At 41.7% G+C, this 15,864-nt stretch overlaps 1 protein-coding gene across 1 annotated transcript in view; it reads right to left on the bottom strand.

Annotated features, from left to right (window-relative positions):
* Nucleotides 1-1,741: 1,741 nt before the first annotated feature.
* Nucleotides 1,742-15,864, bottom strand: part of MDN1 (midasin AAA ATPase 1) — a 143,472-nt gene continuing 129,349 nt past the window's right edge. The window contains 9 exon segments of the mRNA XM_014518200.2: nt 1,742-3,036; nt 5,160-5,302; nt 6,892-6,955; nt 8,726-8,840; nt 8,950-9,023; nt 10,684-10,858; nt 11,467-11,582; nt 13,061-13,150; nt 15,342-15,508. Coding sequence (XP_014373686.1) covers nt 2,848-3,036; nt 5,160-5,302; nt 6,892-6,955; nt 8,726-8,840; nt 8,950-9,023; nt 10,684-10,858; nt 11,467-11,582; nt 13,061-13,150; nt 15,342-15,508 — 1,133 coding nt within the window. The 3' untranslated portion in view covers nt 1,742-2,847.

The following is a 15,864-nucleotide window of genomic DNA, read 5'->3' as shown; positions in this document are numbered from 1 at the left end:
CTCCCCCGCAGGCGGAGCCGAGCGGAGCGCGGGTCTGTGTGGCTGCGCTCATACGGCGCCGCCACAGCGCAGCACGCGGGCGTGTCCTCGGCCGCTGTCTGCCGTTTGAAGGCGTAAACACAGACGGTGTCAACTGTCGAGAATTTGGGGGCTGGACGAGACGGGCTCTGGGCAGCCCTTCCGCTTCTGATTCCATGGATAGATGAGTATACACATACATGCATACAGCATCCAATACACACATTTTACATACATAGAAAATATTTCATGAAGAAAATGTGTAATATATGAAGTTCTTAGCAAGCCTTCCTGGGTGTGTGTGTATATACCCCCCGCCCAAAAAAAAAAAAAGGCTTGCTAAGAACTTTTTTCCAACTAGGCAGCTGGTCTAATAAAAGATACCGCATCTACCCTAAGCCCCTTGCCTGCCTTTACCCAGGAAGGAATGGAGCCAGAGCTGGAGGGCGTAGTGCGAGTGTGTGCTCAGAGGCTGCAGGGAGTAGGTGGCTTTGACTGTGGCCCTGACTCAGCCTGAGGGCTGGAGTCATAACCTCACCACCCACTGCGCTCCCCTCCCCCTTGTACTTGAATCCAAGATCCCCAAGCTGGGGGGAGGGGGGGATACTCATTTTGTATTTGAGTAAATACAAAATATCTACTTTGGTTAGTCTATAGGGTGCAAGCCTACCCTGCCTTCTATTTAGCTGGTGCATCTTGTTTGCATACCTAAGTGCTAACATTGCCTGGCACCCTGCAACACCCTTGAAAGGATCTCAAGGCAGCCTGTTTGAGGATTACTGCTCTGAAATTAATCTAAACTACTGCAAGACAACAGGGTTTTAGTTCTCATTTACCCCACATCTGCTGGTACAATGCAATCTGTGTTACTTCAGATGTATTCTAGCAAGAGAAATGCAAGTCTTTTGAATGTCATCCACATAATCTGTTTTACTGACTGGGCTATCCCACACCCATTCCCCAGTTATCAACTCTAGGAAAATAAGTTTTACCACAAATTGATTCTTATTAAGTTTTATAGAAGATTTTTTTCCTTAAATTTTTCATTAGATCTCTGTGATCACATGTAGGTAAAATACAGGTCATACCTGTATGGCCTTGTAGTGTGGGTAACAGAAGTGCATTCCATTTAATACAGAGTTAAGAAACTACATTCTGGTGAACTTCCTTGTGAATTTAAACCTTAAGACTCCACAGAAGAATGTTTCTGCATGTGTAAAGGATTATTTAAATATCTCTACATTTTTTATGTAGCAGAGTATAGTGCTTTTAATAATTTCAGATGAGATGAAGTTTCACTGTTTTGTTTGATATTTTGCTTAGGTCTCACTGCCTTTGGCACAACTCAAACTGGTTGGGTTAAGGCAGCTTCACTTCACCTCCTGCAGAGATCTTGGCCTATTTTCACACACATTTAGTTTCAGGTGCAAATCAAAGCTGTCCTAAGGCTGCTTTAAGCTGCCTGGCTATCTGTAACCCCAAGACACTGATTTGCCAATTGGCCAATTGTGTTCCAGCCATATTCCTTGCCCTTCATTAAACCCACTACAGCTGTGGATGAGGTGGGGTAAAGTCAATACTTCAGTCTAGTTTTCACTTACGCATAGAGAATCCTGATGGGGCTGGGTAAGTCAGCTTCTCCCTGCCTAAGTAGGATAAAAGCAGCTCATTTGATCTCTGCAGTCATATATAGGCGAGATATGCATTTTTGTCATGTCACAATATGTTTAATGTGCATGCTACTTAATGCCTTGATACGCTCATTTTCATAACCATACCCAAATATTTTACACACACACGTTTGTGTCCCCCACGTTCGTTTTCATTTGCTCATGCTTTGATCAACTCCAAAAGACAACATACCATAATTACAAAGAGTGGTATATCTTTTTATTAGAGCAGAAAATAAAAGATGCATAGATTAAAGCACGTACATGCAACAAAGTCATGTACATGCTTTAAGACACCTGGTAAATGAGATGTGTCTGTAACGTCTGCCTTGGCCAGAGGGGCAAAATTCACAGTGTAAACTGATAATGCAGAGATAAATGTTTAATAAAAATCTCCTGCTGACATTATCAGGAAATTAACTGTTGCTATTACTAAATAAGATGTATTTAGCCACAGAACACAGTTTCAAGTATTCAAGTACTAATTTTTGGTTGTGTACACCCATCCTTCCCCCACCAACAGGTACCAACCACATGTGAAGCTGAAAGTGTTTTTCCTCAGGAGCAAGACTGGTTTTGTTATTGCTACAAGCAGTGGTAGTAATCACTTTTTCTTCTTATGACAAGGGTATCATAAGGGTGTTAAATTTCTGGCCAGCTGGCTGGAAATTCAGGGATGGGGTCTACCATCACATTTTGGCATATAGGCCCTGTTGGAGAGGTGTGTTGGTGGCAGAGGGGTGAGTGACAGGTGAGTTAATCCCTGTGGCGGTTAACAATGTCACTGCTTGCTCTGCCACAAGTCATGGGTCCAGATCTTGCCCGTGAGGCCCACGGAGTCCCTGCACTATGATATGAAGATGACAAATAAAAATTTCAAAAGTAATAAATTATTACAGCGGACGTTGAGGAAGGATCTGCATTGCTGATGGGGTTAGGCAAAGGAAGAAGTGAACAAAGTTTCCCCATTGCATAGTCTTCTGCACTGGTAAATGGGGGAGGAGTGCACCTAAAACATTTCTTTTCTAGGCTCTCTGGATTTCAAAAGGCAATTCCTGCATATTAATCCTGGTTTAGAAAGAGGCCTCAGGAAGTCACTGAACAAACACAATCCCATTTCAGTCATTTAGCAGCAATCACAAATTCAGACAGCTAAATTCTACAAGCTGTTTGAAGCAGTCACGAGTTCAAACCACTGTCGGAGCGCATCACTGAGTGTCTCTGGGAGGGCATTCACATCCCTGAGGATTATGTAGAATGGGAAAGGGAACTCTTCCATATACGATCTGATTTCAGGCATTTCTCCAGGTCCTTTGAATATTGGTACTTTAATGTCCAAAATGGAATCCTGTAAATAAGAGCCAAGGTGTTACTGGACAGTCAGCAACAGGTAACTAATTTTTCAAAAACTCTATTTGCTCGCTGTAAAAATTGAGATACAAAAGCCTAAGTACAACTGGTTAAAGAGAGTTTTAATTATTTTGAAGCTCTTGGTGTACTGTGAAAGTAGTAAGTGGAAGTATACCTGAAAAAAAAAATCCAATGACTTAAGAGGGATGCAAGTCTTAACTGTAATGAAAGGTTTCTGTACTCTCTTCAATTTTGACCACAATTCTAGCTAAGGAGTCAGAAATGCCAGAGGCTTCCTTTTAGAGTTGGTCAATATCTTGGAATTGCTTGGAACTTTCTAATAATGTAACTTCCTCTCTGCCGGGGACAAGAAAGACTAGAACAAGACAAGGAGGGCCCATATTTTAGCTTGTGCGATATGAATGCTGTTTTGTTAAACCAGACCTCCTACCTAGTTGCTGGCACATTCATAATTTAAGACCGTTTCCAAACCTTTCCCAGCCCAAGGCACTTACGTTAATAAAGTTTTCCGTGGCGCACCTGTTAAGGCATTCCCCATCCTCATACCTATTGTAGCTCATTGCCACAGCAAAATTCCATGGCACACCTGTTCATTTCATTCCATGGCACACTTTTGTGCCACGGCACACTGGTTGGGAAACACTGACTTAAGAGATAGTTACACATGAATCATAGAGCTATAGGGCTATAAGGGTCCTCCAGAGGTCATCTAATCCAACTTCTTGCCTGAGGCAATCTCTCTATCCAAGCCATCCTATATACATCCACTGTCTAACCTATTAGCAAAACTACAGTCAACCCTGACAACCACAAGATGTAACACCCTAATTTGCTACAGGTAAAAGCAGGGGGGCCATGGCAGCCAACAACTTGATGCTGATTGAATCCACTCTTAGATAAAAGGACCACAAAGCCCCACTAAAGTACCCAAACTATACAGATGCTGGGGAGCAGGGTCAAACTAATGCACTCCCTCTTCCAGTAAAGAGCTGTTTCTTTTTTTCCCCCACCACATTTGTCAGTGCCGTAGATGAGGCCTAACAAGTGCCAAGTAGAGAGGCAATATCACTTCCCATGTCTTGCAATGAATGCTTCTACCGATCTATCCCAAAACCACATTTACCTTCTGTGCAGTTGCATCACACTGCATACTCATACTGCGTATGTGATCAACCAAGATTCCTAGATCCTTGTAGTGTTGCCATTCAGCCAGCTGTCACCCATTTTGTACATGAAACAATAGCATGCTACATTTGTGTACAGCACTTAGAAAAGTGAGGCTTACTGTGCATGTCTACACAACGCTGCACAGCGACATTGCTATGGTGCTGTGCTTTAGTACTTCCTTTTGGAAGTACCAAAACACAGCAAAGTACAGCCGGGTATTATGTTGCCGTAGTGGAGTGCTATAAGCGGGGAGCGCGCCACTACAGTGATATAGCAGGCGATCATGTGTAAACCCGTGTGATTGCTATGTCACCATAGCATGCCATACGTTACCACAGCATGTTGCTACATCACTGTAGGGTGACATGTAGATGCGCTCACTGTGACTGAAGCCCCTGGGTACTACTTGGATACAAATAATAATGCAACATTAAGTATGTATTAGCTACCGAGGGCAATTTTTTCCTCTGCAAATCCATCCATTCAAATTAAGAAATCCAAGAATACAAGTTCAATAAAATGTCTTATGGTTTGTAGTAGTGTGCCAGGTATTTCTCAGTACAAGTAAGATGCTGTGAAAATATTTAAAATCTAAGATGAAACAAAGGGTAAACGTCAGAGCAAGACAAGAATAAAGAAGCACTGAGACAATGTACCTCAGTGAAACTGCAGTTAGTCCAGGAAAGACTGAGCAGAGCGAAGCACAAGATAATTACATTAAACAAAGTATCTTATCCCCTATAAAAGGTTTATCCTAGCTCTAGTTGTAAATGCATGAAAACTTGAAAAAAAAAAAAAAAAGCAACTGGGTGTAAATCACAAGCCAATTTTATAAGGAGTTTTAAAAAGAGGAGTTGCAACTCATTTTAAAAGCATCTTGTATAATTTTCCATTCAGTGCACTGGCATGTTATTGTATTGTTCAGTCGCTCACCCGTGAGTCAGGATTGTCCAGTACTACAAAAATGACAAAGATGTTGGCGTTTTGAGCTCCATGAACTGCTGCTGTCACTCGTTCCTTGCCCTCTAGGAAAAGGCCTCTTCCATCTGATACAATCAATAGCAGCTGAGCTGTTTCTAAGCACAGGAAATAAAACGTTTTCAGGAAAAATCACTCATTTGAATTAAGAAAATGAAATATTTTGGTTTAATTTATTTTTTGATGCATGTTTAATGGAAAAAATTCTAGTAACTCCTGTGAGAAAATCATCACCGCTAAATGCTACATGACTTGGAAAAAAAATTAAAATTACAGCCTCAGGGAAGAAATTTTTCTTGGAGATGCATCTTAGCCATTCAAAATGGGCTATTTCCACACTAAGTAATAACAGCAGGCATGAAAAGCAAGCAGTAAATGAAGTTCCAGTTTGCATTCCTTGATCACTAAAGTCCTGAGTTGAAATGAAATTGTGTGCACAAGGAATTCAAAGATTAGGTACCAATTCTGTGGACTGCTGACTGCTGTGTATCTGCTATGGGCTTGATACAACTTGCACTGATTTCCGTCAAACCCTAGCTCTGTATTTTAGAGGAAAAAAGTGCAGTAAGTTGTTTTTAAATGCAAGCAGCCTGGACACATGTCACTTGGACACTAGTGTAAATTTACATTGGCTTTATATGCCGATATATCCAAGTTACATTTGAATCTACAGTGGAGAAAGGAGCAGCTATTTTGGGGTAGCTGCTCACAGTAGGCTTTTATTACTGTACCTAGGGGAAGCAGGCAGTTGTTTATCTACTCAGGATTAGTTATGGACACACAACACTAGTACCAGTGTAATTTTATCCCTGATTCTTCCTGGGATAATTCTACAAAGGATTCAAGTTAATTACAAACATAGCAGGCTGTATGTTGTGCCTTTCCTTTTTCACACTTTTGTAAAGCAGGTGTGTCAAAATCATCCAGCCCCATGGACAGGCTGAGTGGCGCGGGGCTGGTCTGCGGGCTGGACCGGACCCACAGACAGGAACTGCATCCCAAATAAAGTGGGTGCCCTGGAATGGCTGGAGTGGATGCTGCACGGTCGTGTGCTGGCTGCTTGGGCTATGCTGCATGCGGTGGTCCTTCTGGCACTCTGGCCTATGCTGCATATGGTGGCTGCTCTGTGACCATGCTGCACAACCCTGGAGCAGTGGAGTGGCCACTGTGTGTGATGTGCGGGGCCATCTGGTACATCCCACTTGCTGCCTTTGTGTCCAAGGCCCCCAGGCACCATCAGGGGCCAGAAGATATAGCTTTGTGGACAAGATACAGCTTTGTGGACCATATCTTTGACACTTTTAGTATAAGGGCTGATACCAGTAGTGTTGTGTATCCAAGCCCTAACATTCCCCAAAGCCCCTAAACAATGTTTATTAAAAATACCAAAATCTTTGAGAGCAAGCAGCACTAAATAATACAGCCCTGAAAAGCTAGAAATCATCAATTGGATTTCTAGTTTGCTACTTAATCCTGCACATTCTATGCCAAGTTTCAATGTTTAGAACAAAAGGTGCTGACCGAGCCTGTTAAAAAAAGCAGTCCTTTTGAGCACTCAAGATTGTAGCGCCCCCAAGTAAGTGCCATTGCCTTGCTGGAAATCTTTATAACAGCTTAGAATACTGCAGTACAACTGGAATAAAAACTCTGCGGGGTAACAAGCATTATTAGCATAAAAAGGGCTCACCTGGATTGATATTTTGGGACACCTGCTGTGCTGCAGCAAACATCTTTGCTGATGATTCTAGAAACTGCAGAGAAAACAACCAAGAACAGAAAGCCAAACAGTTATAAACTAATAGACACCAGAAACATGAGTACCAAAATATTTTGTAAACAACTGATGCACAGTGTTTAAGGTCAGGAGGGGTCACCTCTTAGAGAGGAGGGAGAGCAGAAAACTGTGGGATATTAGGCGTCTCTGTCCTAGGAGAAGCATAAAACTATTTAAGTTAGATGTGGAGGAGAGAGAACTTCCTAGGACGCAGTGATCTAATTTTCTGGTAAAAAGCTAGTTCTCTTGTACAAGAAATACCTTGAACAGTTGTTCACTCTGTGTCATGAGAAAGGCTTTTCTCCAGCCACAAATGAATTGTCAATCCCTGGCCTACATCCACTACACTCCTCCTTCCTTGGCATGGCTGTACCTTGACCATACAGAAATGTACATAATACACCTATGTCTAGTTTACTAAGTAATTGAGATTGCTTTTTGTCAGTAACCTATCTCCTTCATTATTTACCACTCCCACAAATCAGTATCTTCTGCTAAACTGCTGTTGTTGACTCTCTTCCCTAAGTCATCAACAAAAATGTTAAATATCACTGAGCCACTGAACCCCGCCTGCAGAATCCCACCAGAAACACACCTGCTTTAAAATTATTCCCTATTTGTAATTACATTTTGAGATCTGCATTGTGTTGATTTTGGAACTTTTTAGTTTCTTAATCAAAGCGGCAAGCAGAACCAAATCAAATAGCTTACGGCAATCTAAGTCTGAAATTGACATTACTTTTTATCAGTCAAACTTGTCCCCTCACAAAAAAAGACAGAAAACTGAACAGATATTGTCCACAACTCCATGTTGATTGGCCATGGACTGACTCAGGCTGCCAGTCCTACCATTACTCAGCTCCTCTTGTTTTCCCTTTTTAAATACTGGTACAACATTAGCTTGCTTCCAGTGTTCTGAAACGTCACCTGCCTTCCAAAATTTATTGAAAACCAACATTAGTGGTCCAAGTATCTCATCACCTATCTTATGGATGCAAGTTACCTGGACCTGAACCTAGACATTTTAAAATGTCCACCATCTTTACTTTTAAAGTAGAAATACAAGATCATAATCATTTTGATTTTTTCACATAGAAGAAAAGAAATATTGAATGCTTTTGCCTTTCCTGCATTATTACTGGCAAGTAATACTGGCAACAGAGATGCTGTTTATCAGGCCTTCCTACAAATTGCTGCGGATTGTGAATGTTTTTTGTTTGTTTGTTTGGGGGGGGGGGGGGGGGGGGGGGGGCTGAGTGGTTCCTTGCTGGCAGCCTTGTCATATTAGGGAGGGGGAAAAAAAAACAAACAAAAAACCAGACCAAGACTGGAGAAAACCCGCAAAGGTACAAGAGATGTCACTACAAAGATTTATTTCACAAACCACAAAAGTGAAAGTAATTTTTGGTAAATTGATTTTCTGTAAATCCTCATGTCTGGTTAGTTAGCACAGATACTCAGCGTGACACGCAGAGTTCTCCTCCTCCCTCTGATGCTGACCCTGCATTAAAGTTCACTAGAAAGAATACCTGTAGAAGTCCTACAAACTGAAATGGGACTTGCCCTGCTACAGAAATCTATGCTAGCTGCTCTTAATGCAGGATTAGCACGTGTACCAAAACCAAAGCTTACAATATAGTCTGAATTGGGAGACAGTTACAACGCACAAGGAAAGATGTCACTCATGACATGCTTTCTCTTTTATATAAATTCAGAGTACATCAAGCCACAATGCTGCTAGTGGTACCTGAGCTATCTTAGTTTTCTTTTGCTCAAATTTGCAGAGACGCAATATCCGTGTTCCTGACTCGTCACTGAATTGCTCGTGGAATGGGTGCAGTAGCTGGACCGTCTCACCAAAACTGAAAAAGTGCAAATTTTTTGTTTTAAAAGTATGTTACTAAAAGCAAATCAGTATTGTTATTTGGCTCTAAAACACTAATATAAATTACAGACTTAAAATATCCTCACCTACAAACAGCAATTTGTCCCACTTCCAAAAGAGTCAGTGCATTTCCAATAACCGCCAAGGATTCATATGCAAGCTATGAAAAAAAAATTAAAGCAAAATTAAACAAATCAGTCATAAGATTGCTCCCAATCAATCTTTCCAATATTTCATGTTGAACTAAAAGCATATAAAGTAATTTCTATACTCTAGTAAAACAAATTTAAGTAAGCCTCTTAAGTATTTGTTTCCTTTTAGTTTTCATATGTATGCATATGAAATACTACCTTGGAAGTACCACAGATATTACATTAGAAAAAAATACTGCCTATCAGGGGCTTCTGGCCTGGGACTGTTCCTGCCTCCCTGCGCTGAGGGAAATACAGATGGGGGGAGCGGGAGGATAGCGGTGGCAAACAAAGGGGAGGGGCAGCAAGTGGAAGCACTGGGCCTGTGCCAATGCCCCAGGGCCAGGAGCAGTGGAGCCCAGGCTTGCAGGAACACTGGCGGGGGGCTCTGCCTGCCACAGGGGGGTGGGCTGTGGGCAAACACTCCCCATCCATGCAAGCTACAACCCTCCCCAGTCACCCTCCCCTCCACACACTCACAGCCCCCTACAAAATCTACCCCCACCCCACAACCAACCCCCCAAGCCTATCCACACCCCACAAATCCTACACCCTCCTCCACACCCCACATACCCACCCTCCCACATTATACAAGAGTAAGACTTCATTTTAAACTATTATACTATCCCCACTATGTACACTACACAAACACATGTAAATCAGGACAAAAATATTTTTTGAAATGAAATCAATGAATGTTGTAGTAACGTTTGATTTTTAGAACATAATTTGGTATTTTTCTGGTTCCAAGATGGCAAAAGCCCTTGCTGAAAGTAGTACTTCCAGGGGGCAAGTGGAAGGACTTCTGGTGGCAAAGGTTAGGGGCTAGGGGATGGGACTTCTGATCCCAAGATGGCGACCAGTGGGTGGGGCACCTGTCAAGGGGCAGGGCTACCCGTGTGGCTCTTGATGACTTGCCAAAACTCGGTAAGCGGCCCTCTGCCCAAAATAATTGCCTGCTCCTGCTCTACTCAGTCCCATGTGCTAGGAACAGGCTTTGGGGCCTCATGCTGCCCTGACTCCAAGATCAAGCTTTGGGGCCCTGGGCTGCCCCACCACCTTGAGATCGTGCTCTGGGGCCCCATACTGCCACTGCCTGGCTCTGTGCCACCTCCACATACTGGGATCAGGCTCTGGGGCCCCACACTGCTCCCACCCAACCCCACATGCAAGGATTGGGTTCTGGGACCCTGTGCTGCCCCCTCCTGTGGGCATCCCATCTAATGTGCAGGGTCATGGCCTGTGAGGCTCCCCATGAACTCATGGGAAGCCCTGGGGGCTGGATGAAATGGGGGCTAGAGGCTGAGCACCCCTGATTTAGAGGATGCAGAACACACATTCCATACTGCAATTCAACTGAATTACTAGGTTTAATTAAATAATTTAATTGATTAAAATTACACTAAAAAGCGATCAACTGTTTAATCTCAAACTTGTACAAGTAATATATTAAATTAATTGTGGACTCCTAGGACTTTAACATTCTATCAAAGTCAAGCTGCTCAAGAACAGTGAACCTTCCACATGGAAAAATTCTTGCTTTTAGCCAAAGAATATCTTGTCTACCATACCACTTCTTCATTATGGATTGTTTTCCTATGCAACAGGTTCCTTACAAGGTTCTCTCACCTGTTTGGAGTGGTTGTCTATCATGCTGGATGAGTCATCAATGGCCAAGCAAATCTGGTACTGTCGTTTGCTGGGCTTGGTCCTTCGCAACCAGATCTTATCCTTTCGGAACTGACTGGCAATATAGGGAATCACTTTGCGCATATTTAGCCTTTTTCCTGTTCGGTAATCACCTCTAATAGTAAGGAAACAAACAGGAGTGAGGAGAGGTATTTTACTGAAAATGCTTTATGCTGACACAATTACTGGACATCAGCAGCAATATCAGCCTACAGCTTCAAACGGAGTGTGTTCAAATCAAGCCCTTTTCTCCATATTTAAATTGCTTACAAATTGGTCTAATTTTTAAGGGGAGTAGAATGCTCTACACTTTTAGAAGACAGCACCTTCAAAACATGTTTTAGGCACTTAGTTTTGAAAATATCTTGGTAAAAAATTATTTGCCTTTTATATTTTGTTCAAAATTATATGGCAATAAAAAGCAAATAAAATAGAAAAGGTTTTGAGACCATTTTTGGCTTGCTAAAACTATAGTTCGAATTAGTTTCTCCACTGTTTATAAAAATGCAAATGGACAGGCTCAGGCAGAATAAAAATCATTATTTACTATATATCATTTACATGTTGTAAATCACCTAGGAGACTAATTAAAGAATGAATGTACATATAAAATGGGAAAAAACTGCTACAAACCAGGGTACTGAGTTGCCACTCTAATAAGCTGCACTTGTAAAAATGATGGGCAGACAAAAGAAAAGTGAAGAGGCTAGAGGCAAAACTTACTTCAACTTGGCTGCCTGAGTGGGTTCCAATATAAGTCGTAGCTGTTCACACAGCTGTTGTGAAAGAGGAGCTGTCAGTACCAAATACCTCTGCCACATCTCTGCTGCTGCCCTTTCCTGCAATATTGCAAATAAAAAAAACAAAACAAAACAAATTGATGCAAAGGTATGAATCCACAAAGGGTCACACCTGGAACATTCTTGCGGTCAAAATTAAAAAGGGAAATGTCCAGTAAAGGACTGATGTCTGCGATTCCTCTATGTGCAACATTCAAAATAAAGCATTTTAAGACTGAAAAAAAAAAATCAATACAATGCATTAGTGAACAGTCAATATACTGTTGTTGCAGAAGTAACTGGTGAAATAACAGTTACATTTTGGCATTGCCAGAGGAGTCCAACTAAGAGGTGAGAAAGCCACTGGTAGAAGGAATGAGGACCACTCATGAATAGATAACAGCCAACATTCAATAATAGAATGGAATTAACTTGTTTTTTCATGCAGCTGATCTTACTACTGACCTGAAATGGGAGAAAGACATTTAAACATGCCAGTTGCAAAGGGGCCCAGGAAAATCAGGCTTTATTGTGCTAGGAAAAGGCAGGTAACATATACAATATTTCCTAAGGATCCTAGTTTGACAAGGAAAGTGCATCTGAAACATGTTACTCTAAATTAGATAGAAGTAGAGAAACAAGTGACATCCAATTTCACTACAACTTTGCCCTTCTGAAGGGAGGCAAGGATATCTTAAGGTGATATCAGACTAACTATGTAGTCGGGATAGAGCCTCAAACAACAAGCCTCACACAACTTCTGGAAAGTCATGGCTATGTCATCACTCTAATATGAAGGACATTTGTTAATAATCTTAATGGAGAGAAAACCATTTCATTTAAAATTGATCTTACTTTACTTGTAACTTCCATTTAATTAGTAAGGAATAGATAAGTATCTTCAGCCTGTAAAAGTATCTGCCTAATGAAATTATCAGAACATTAGAGTTCTGATATCAGTTGGGCCATGAGTGCCAACACCATGTTCCCCTCTAGTTGACGTTAATAATTACAACATTTGGCAACAGTCTTTATCATGACAATCCTATTTAAGGATAATGTTTAAATATAATTTACAGTTCATAGCTGGAGTTACTACAGCAAGGTTGAAAGAAGTTCTGCCATCAAATTCTGGTTCTGAGACAATCCAGAGACAGACACTGCAACACTTCAGTTGAAAGAGGCAGCTTCCATCAATAATGGATTAACTTAAAGTGGCATGTGACATACGCAATGTGCAAGGGCTTGACAGGCTGAGAGGAATGTTTCTCAGGATGCGAGTTGTAGAGGTCATTACCAGTACAAGTTCAAAGCAGCTTTCTACAAACACTAGGCAGTGCTTTAGAAATAAGATCTGAATGAATGCCCATTTTAGGAATGGAGTTAAGAAGTTTGTAGTGCTTAAATTCTCCTTTAAAGACAAAGGTACATAGTCTGAAAATTAGGTCCTAGTCTAAGTCCTCATCAATGACTACAGTAGTGTAACCATATGAAACGATGTGGGTAAGAGATGCTAGTGTAAGTTAAGGTTCACTCACCTCATCTGGGCTTCCAGGCTGCTGAGTTTGCCAAGCTTCCAGTTGTCTTTCCAGTTCCTGTCTCAGCTCTTCAGGGTCTGTAATGATGGGCTAGAAATACATTTATGGGAATCTCAGATGGGCTCATTTAATCAGTGACTGAAGGTTTTTTGACACCATAAAAATCTAAGTAAGCTTTATAACTCTCTCCGGGACTAAGAGGCATGAAAAAAAAATCTTCAGAACTGCTAAAAACAATGCAGTCAGAGCTCTGTTTTTTCTAGTTATACTGGATATACAAGGTTTTACAGATGATTGATTGAAATTGCCTTAAGTAACTAATTTTAATTTCAACGTATTTAAAATTTCCAAAAGAAGGATTCACTTGAGTAACTAACTAATGGATTAGAGGAATATGGCTAATTACTTATCACATTGGTATTACCGTTTGATAACTTCTACCTATTTTAAGATAAAAACTTGCTTTATATTCATTCAGTCTTCATTTACAGTAAATGAAATGGGGACTTGCATTCCTAATTTACTAGACAGTAACTTAATCAAACTGCAGTACATTTAAAATTGAATCTCTAAAACCTGCAGAGTTAAAACAAAGTCCTTACTAGTTTTCATATTTAAAAATATTTTTACAAAATCATGGGAAATAAAACAGTGCCAATAATTTATTAATCCACAAGGAATTGTAAGAAGTCTCTCTAGGCATCTACTGTAGTCAAACTTGGGGAGCAGAGAGAGAGAGGACAGTGCTCAAAGAACCACAGCTTTTCCATATGCTGCTAAAAATAATCAGGAGCGCTCTGTTTTCTCTATGGCTTAGCCAAGCCATGCTTTACCCTCCTTTCTAACTGGTACTGCAAAAACTCCCCTTCCTGTTTCAGTCTACCTGAGCCACTGGATATATCCATCTGTCTTATGTTTGGTTACTCAGTAAACAAAAGACCCACATCTTTGCAGACAATGGTGCTTTAAAAAAATGCTGTTTTGTTGTTACTGCCAAGGCCTGCATCTGTCCTGTTTGTTCCTTTTTGACACAACCACTACCTACAGGAACTTCGGTACACCTCTGCTAAAATAACCAAAGTTGGGGTACAGTGGGTGCAAACAGATATCATTGTAGAAATAATAAGGTATCAGCCAGGGCTGCCAAAGATACAGTCTGCTGGCTGGATCTGGCCCATGGAGCCCTACAATCCTGCCTGTGGGTCTCAGACCAACCCCATGCTGCAGTGGCACATGCCAATCCAAGCCCTGCACAGGGGGCCATTTGGAGGCGTATGCTGCATGTGGTTCCCTCATCAAACCAGTCCAGCATGCAGGGACAGTCCGTGGGTTTCATCTGGATCGGTCCCCTAGCCAGCATACAGGACCAGTCTGGTCCAGGTGCCACATGCAGGCCCTGCACACTCCATGCCCTGGGCATGTGTGCTGCAGGGAGCAAAGCACATGCCCTGTCATGTGTTACCTTGTTAGACTGGCTCTGCTGTTGGCTCCGAGTCTGGTGTGGTCTGGATTGGGCCCACAGACCAGCCCTATGCACCAGACCCAGGATAAGTCATGGGCACCTCACATAGCATGCACTCAATGCCAAAATGAGTTTAACATCCCTGGATAAGCTGTTTCAGAGAGCTTAAAATACCCATAATAATAATAAAAATGAAGACAGGTACTTCTGCAATACAGATACTGAGAGCAAGTATTCCTCATTCATAAACTGGGCCTCCTCACTGCCTGTGCCAGAACTACTAATTATAAACAGCATTACCAGAGCTTATTATACCCTCTCGCAGAAACTGTAACTTTGAATGTTCAATAGACTCCAGAGTTTCCTAGGACTCTGCTATGCTGTTATGCTGTGCAAGCAAAGCTTACACACAAGGGAAGGCAAAACATTTTCTGGAAAATCTGTGACTAGCTTGTTGCAGGAGAAAGCTGCTGGGGTGAAGCATATGCAACCTTCCCTGTCCATAAGGCTGCACCATTTCTTGGCCACAGAGCAGCCATAACCCCTCTATGAGGCCTATCCATTCCTTCCCTCCTTTCCCTCTGCACTGGCATTTGGCCAGTGGGTCCCCCTCTCTACATTTTTAGAACCTATAAAACTGAAGTGTTTTTTTTCCATCAGAGGGTCATCCCAGAGGTAACCCTGTACTGGAAATATGAGTTTACTTTCAAAATGAACATGTTTCAGCTGTAAAGATGTATCGGATGGCATCTTTGTTCCTCTATCACTCCCTTTTAAATTAAAACAAGAGAGGAAGGGAGACTCTTTAAGGCATCATACCTGGACTGTGGGATCCATCAAATACCGATGGGCTGTGTGTATGGTAGAGCCTTTGTTTCTCTCTGGATCCTCTTCTGATGCCTGTGGCTGCTTGTTTATAGACGAATCTTTGACATCCTCAGAAGAATCTGTGACATCCTGCATCTCCAACTCTGCTTCATCAGATCCTAGAGTCATATCATGCATATTTACTAAACACTGCATTCCCCAATACATCCAGGGTCTGGTTTTGGGTAGTATCTGGACTGAAATGTCCAGGAGTTTAGATACTTTGGAAGGTAAACAAGAGTTATCCTTGAAGGGGATACACCATAATCATAACAGTGTAAAGACTAGGTACTTCCACTTTAGTGTACACTGATACAGTTTTCTTTACCTAGCCCATTTCTCTGCTTTGACATCTTTTTGCATGTGAAACATGTGCCGCTGAACAAGCCCTGCACTACTGGATTTTTTTTTTTTTAAGCATTAATTCATTTTTAGAAGTTACCTAGGCTTTTTTACAGGGCTTGGCCACATGAAC

Source organism: Alligator sinensis, unplaced genomic scaffold, assembly GCF_000455745.1.
Source record: "Alligator sinensis unplaced genomic scaffold, ASM45574v1 scaffold357_1, whole genome shotgun sequence".
In the NCBI taxonomy this organism is placed as follows: Eukaryota; Metazoa; Chordata; order Crocodylia; family Alligatoridae; genus Alligator; species Alligator sinensis.
Note: the sequence above shows the minus strand (reverse complement) of the source record. Positions and strands in the feature narration are given on the sequence as shown.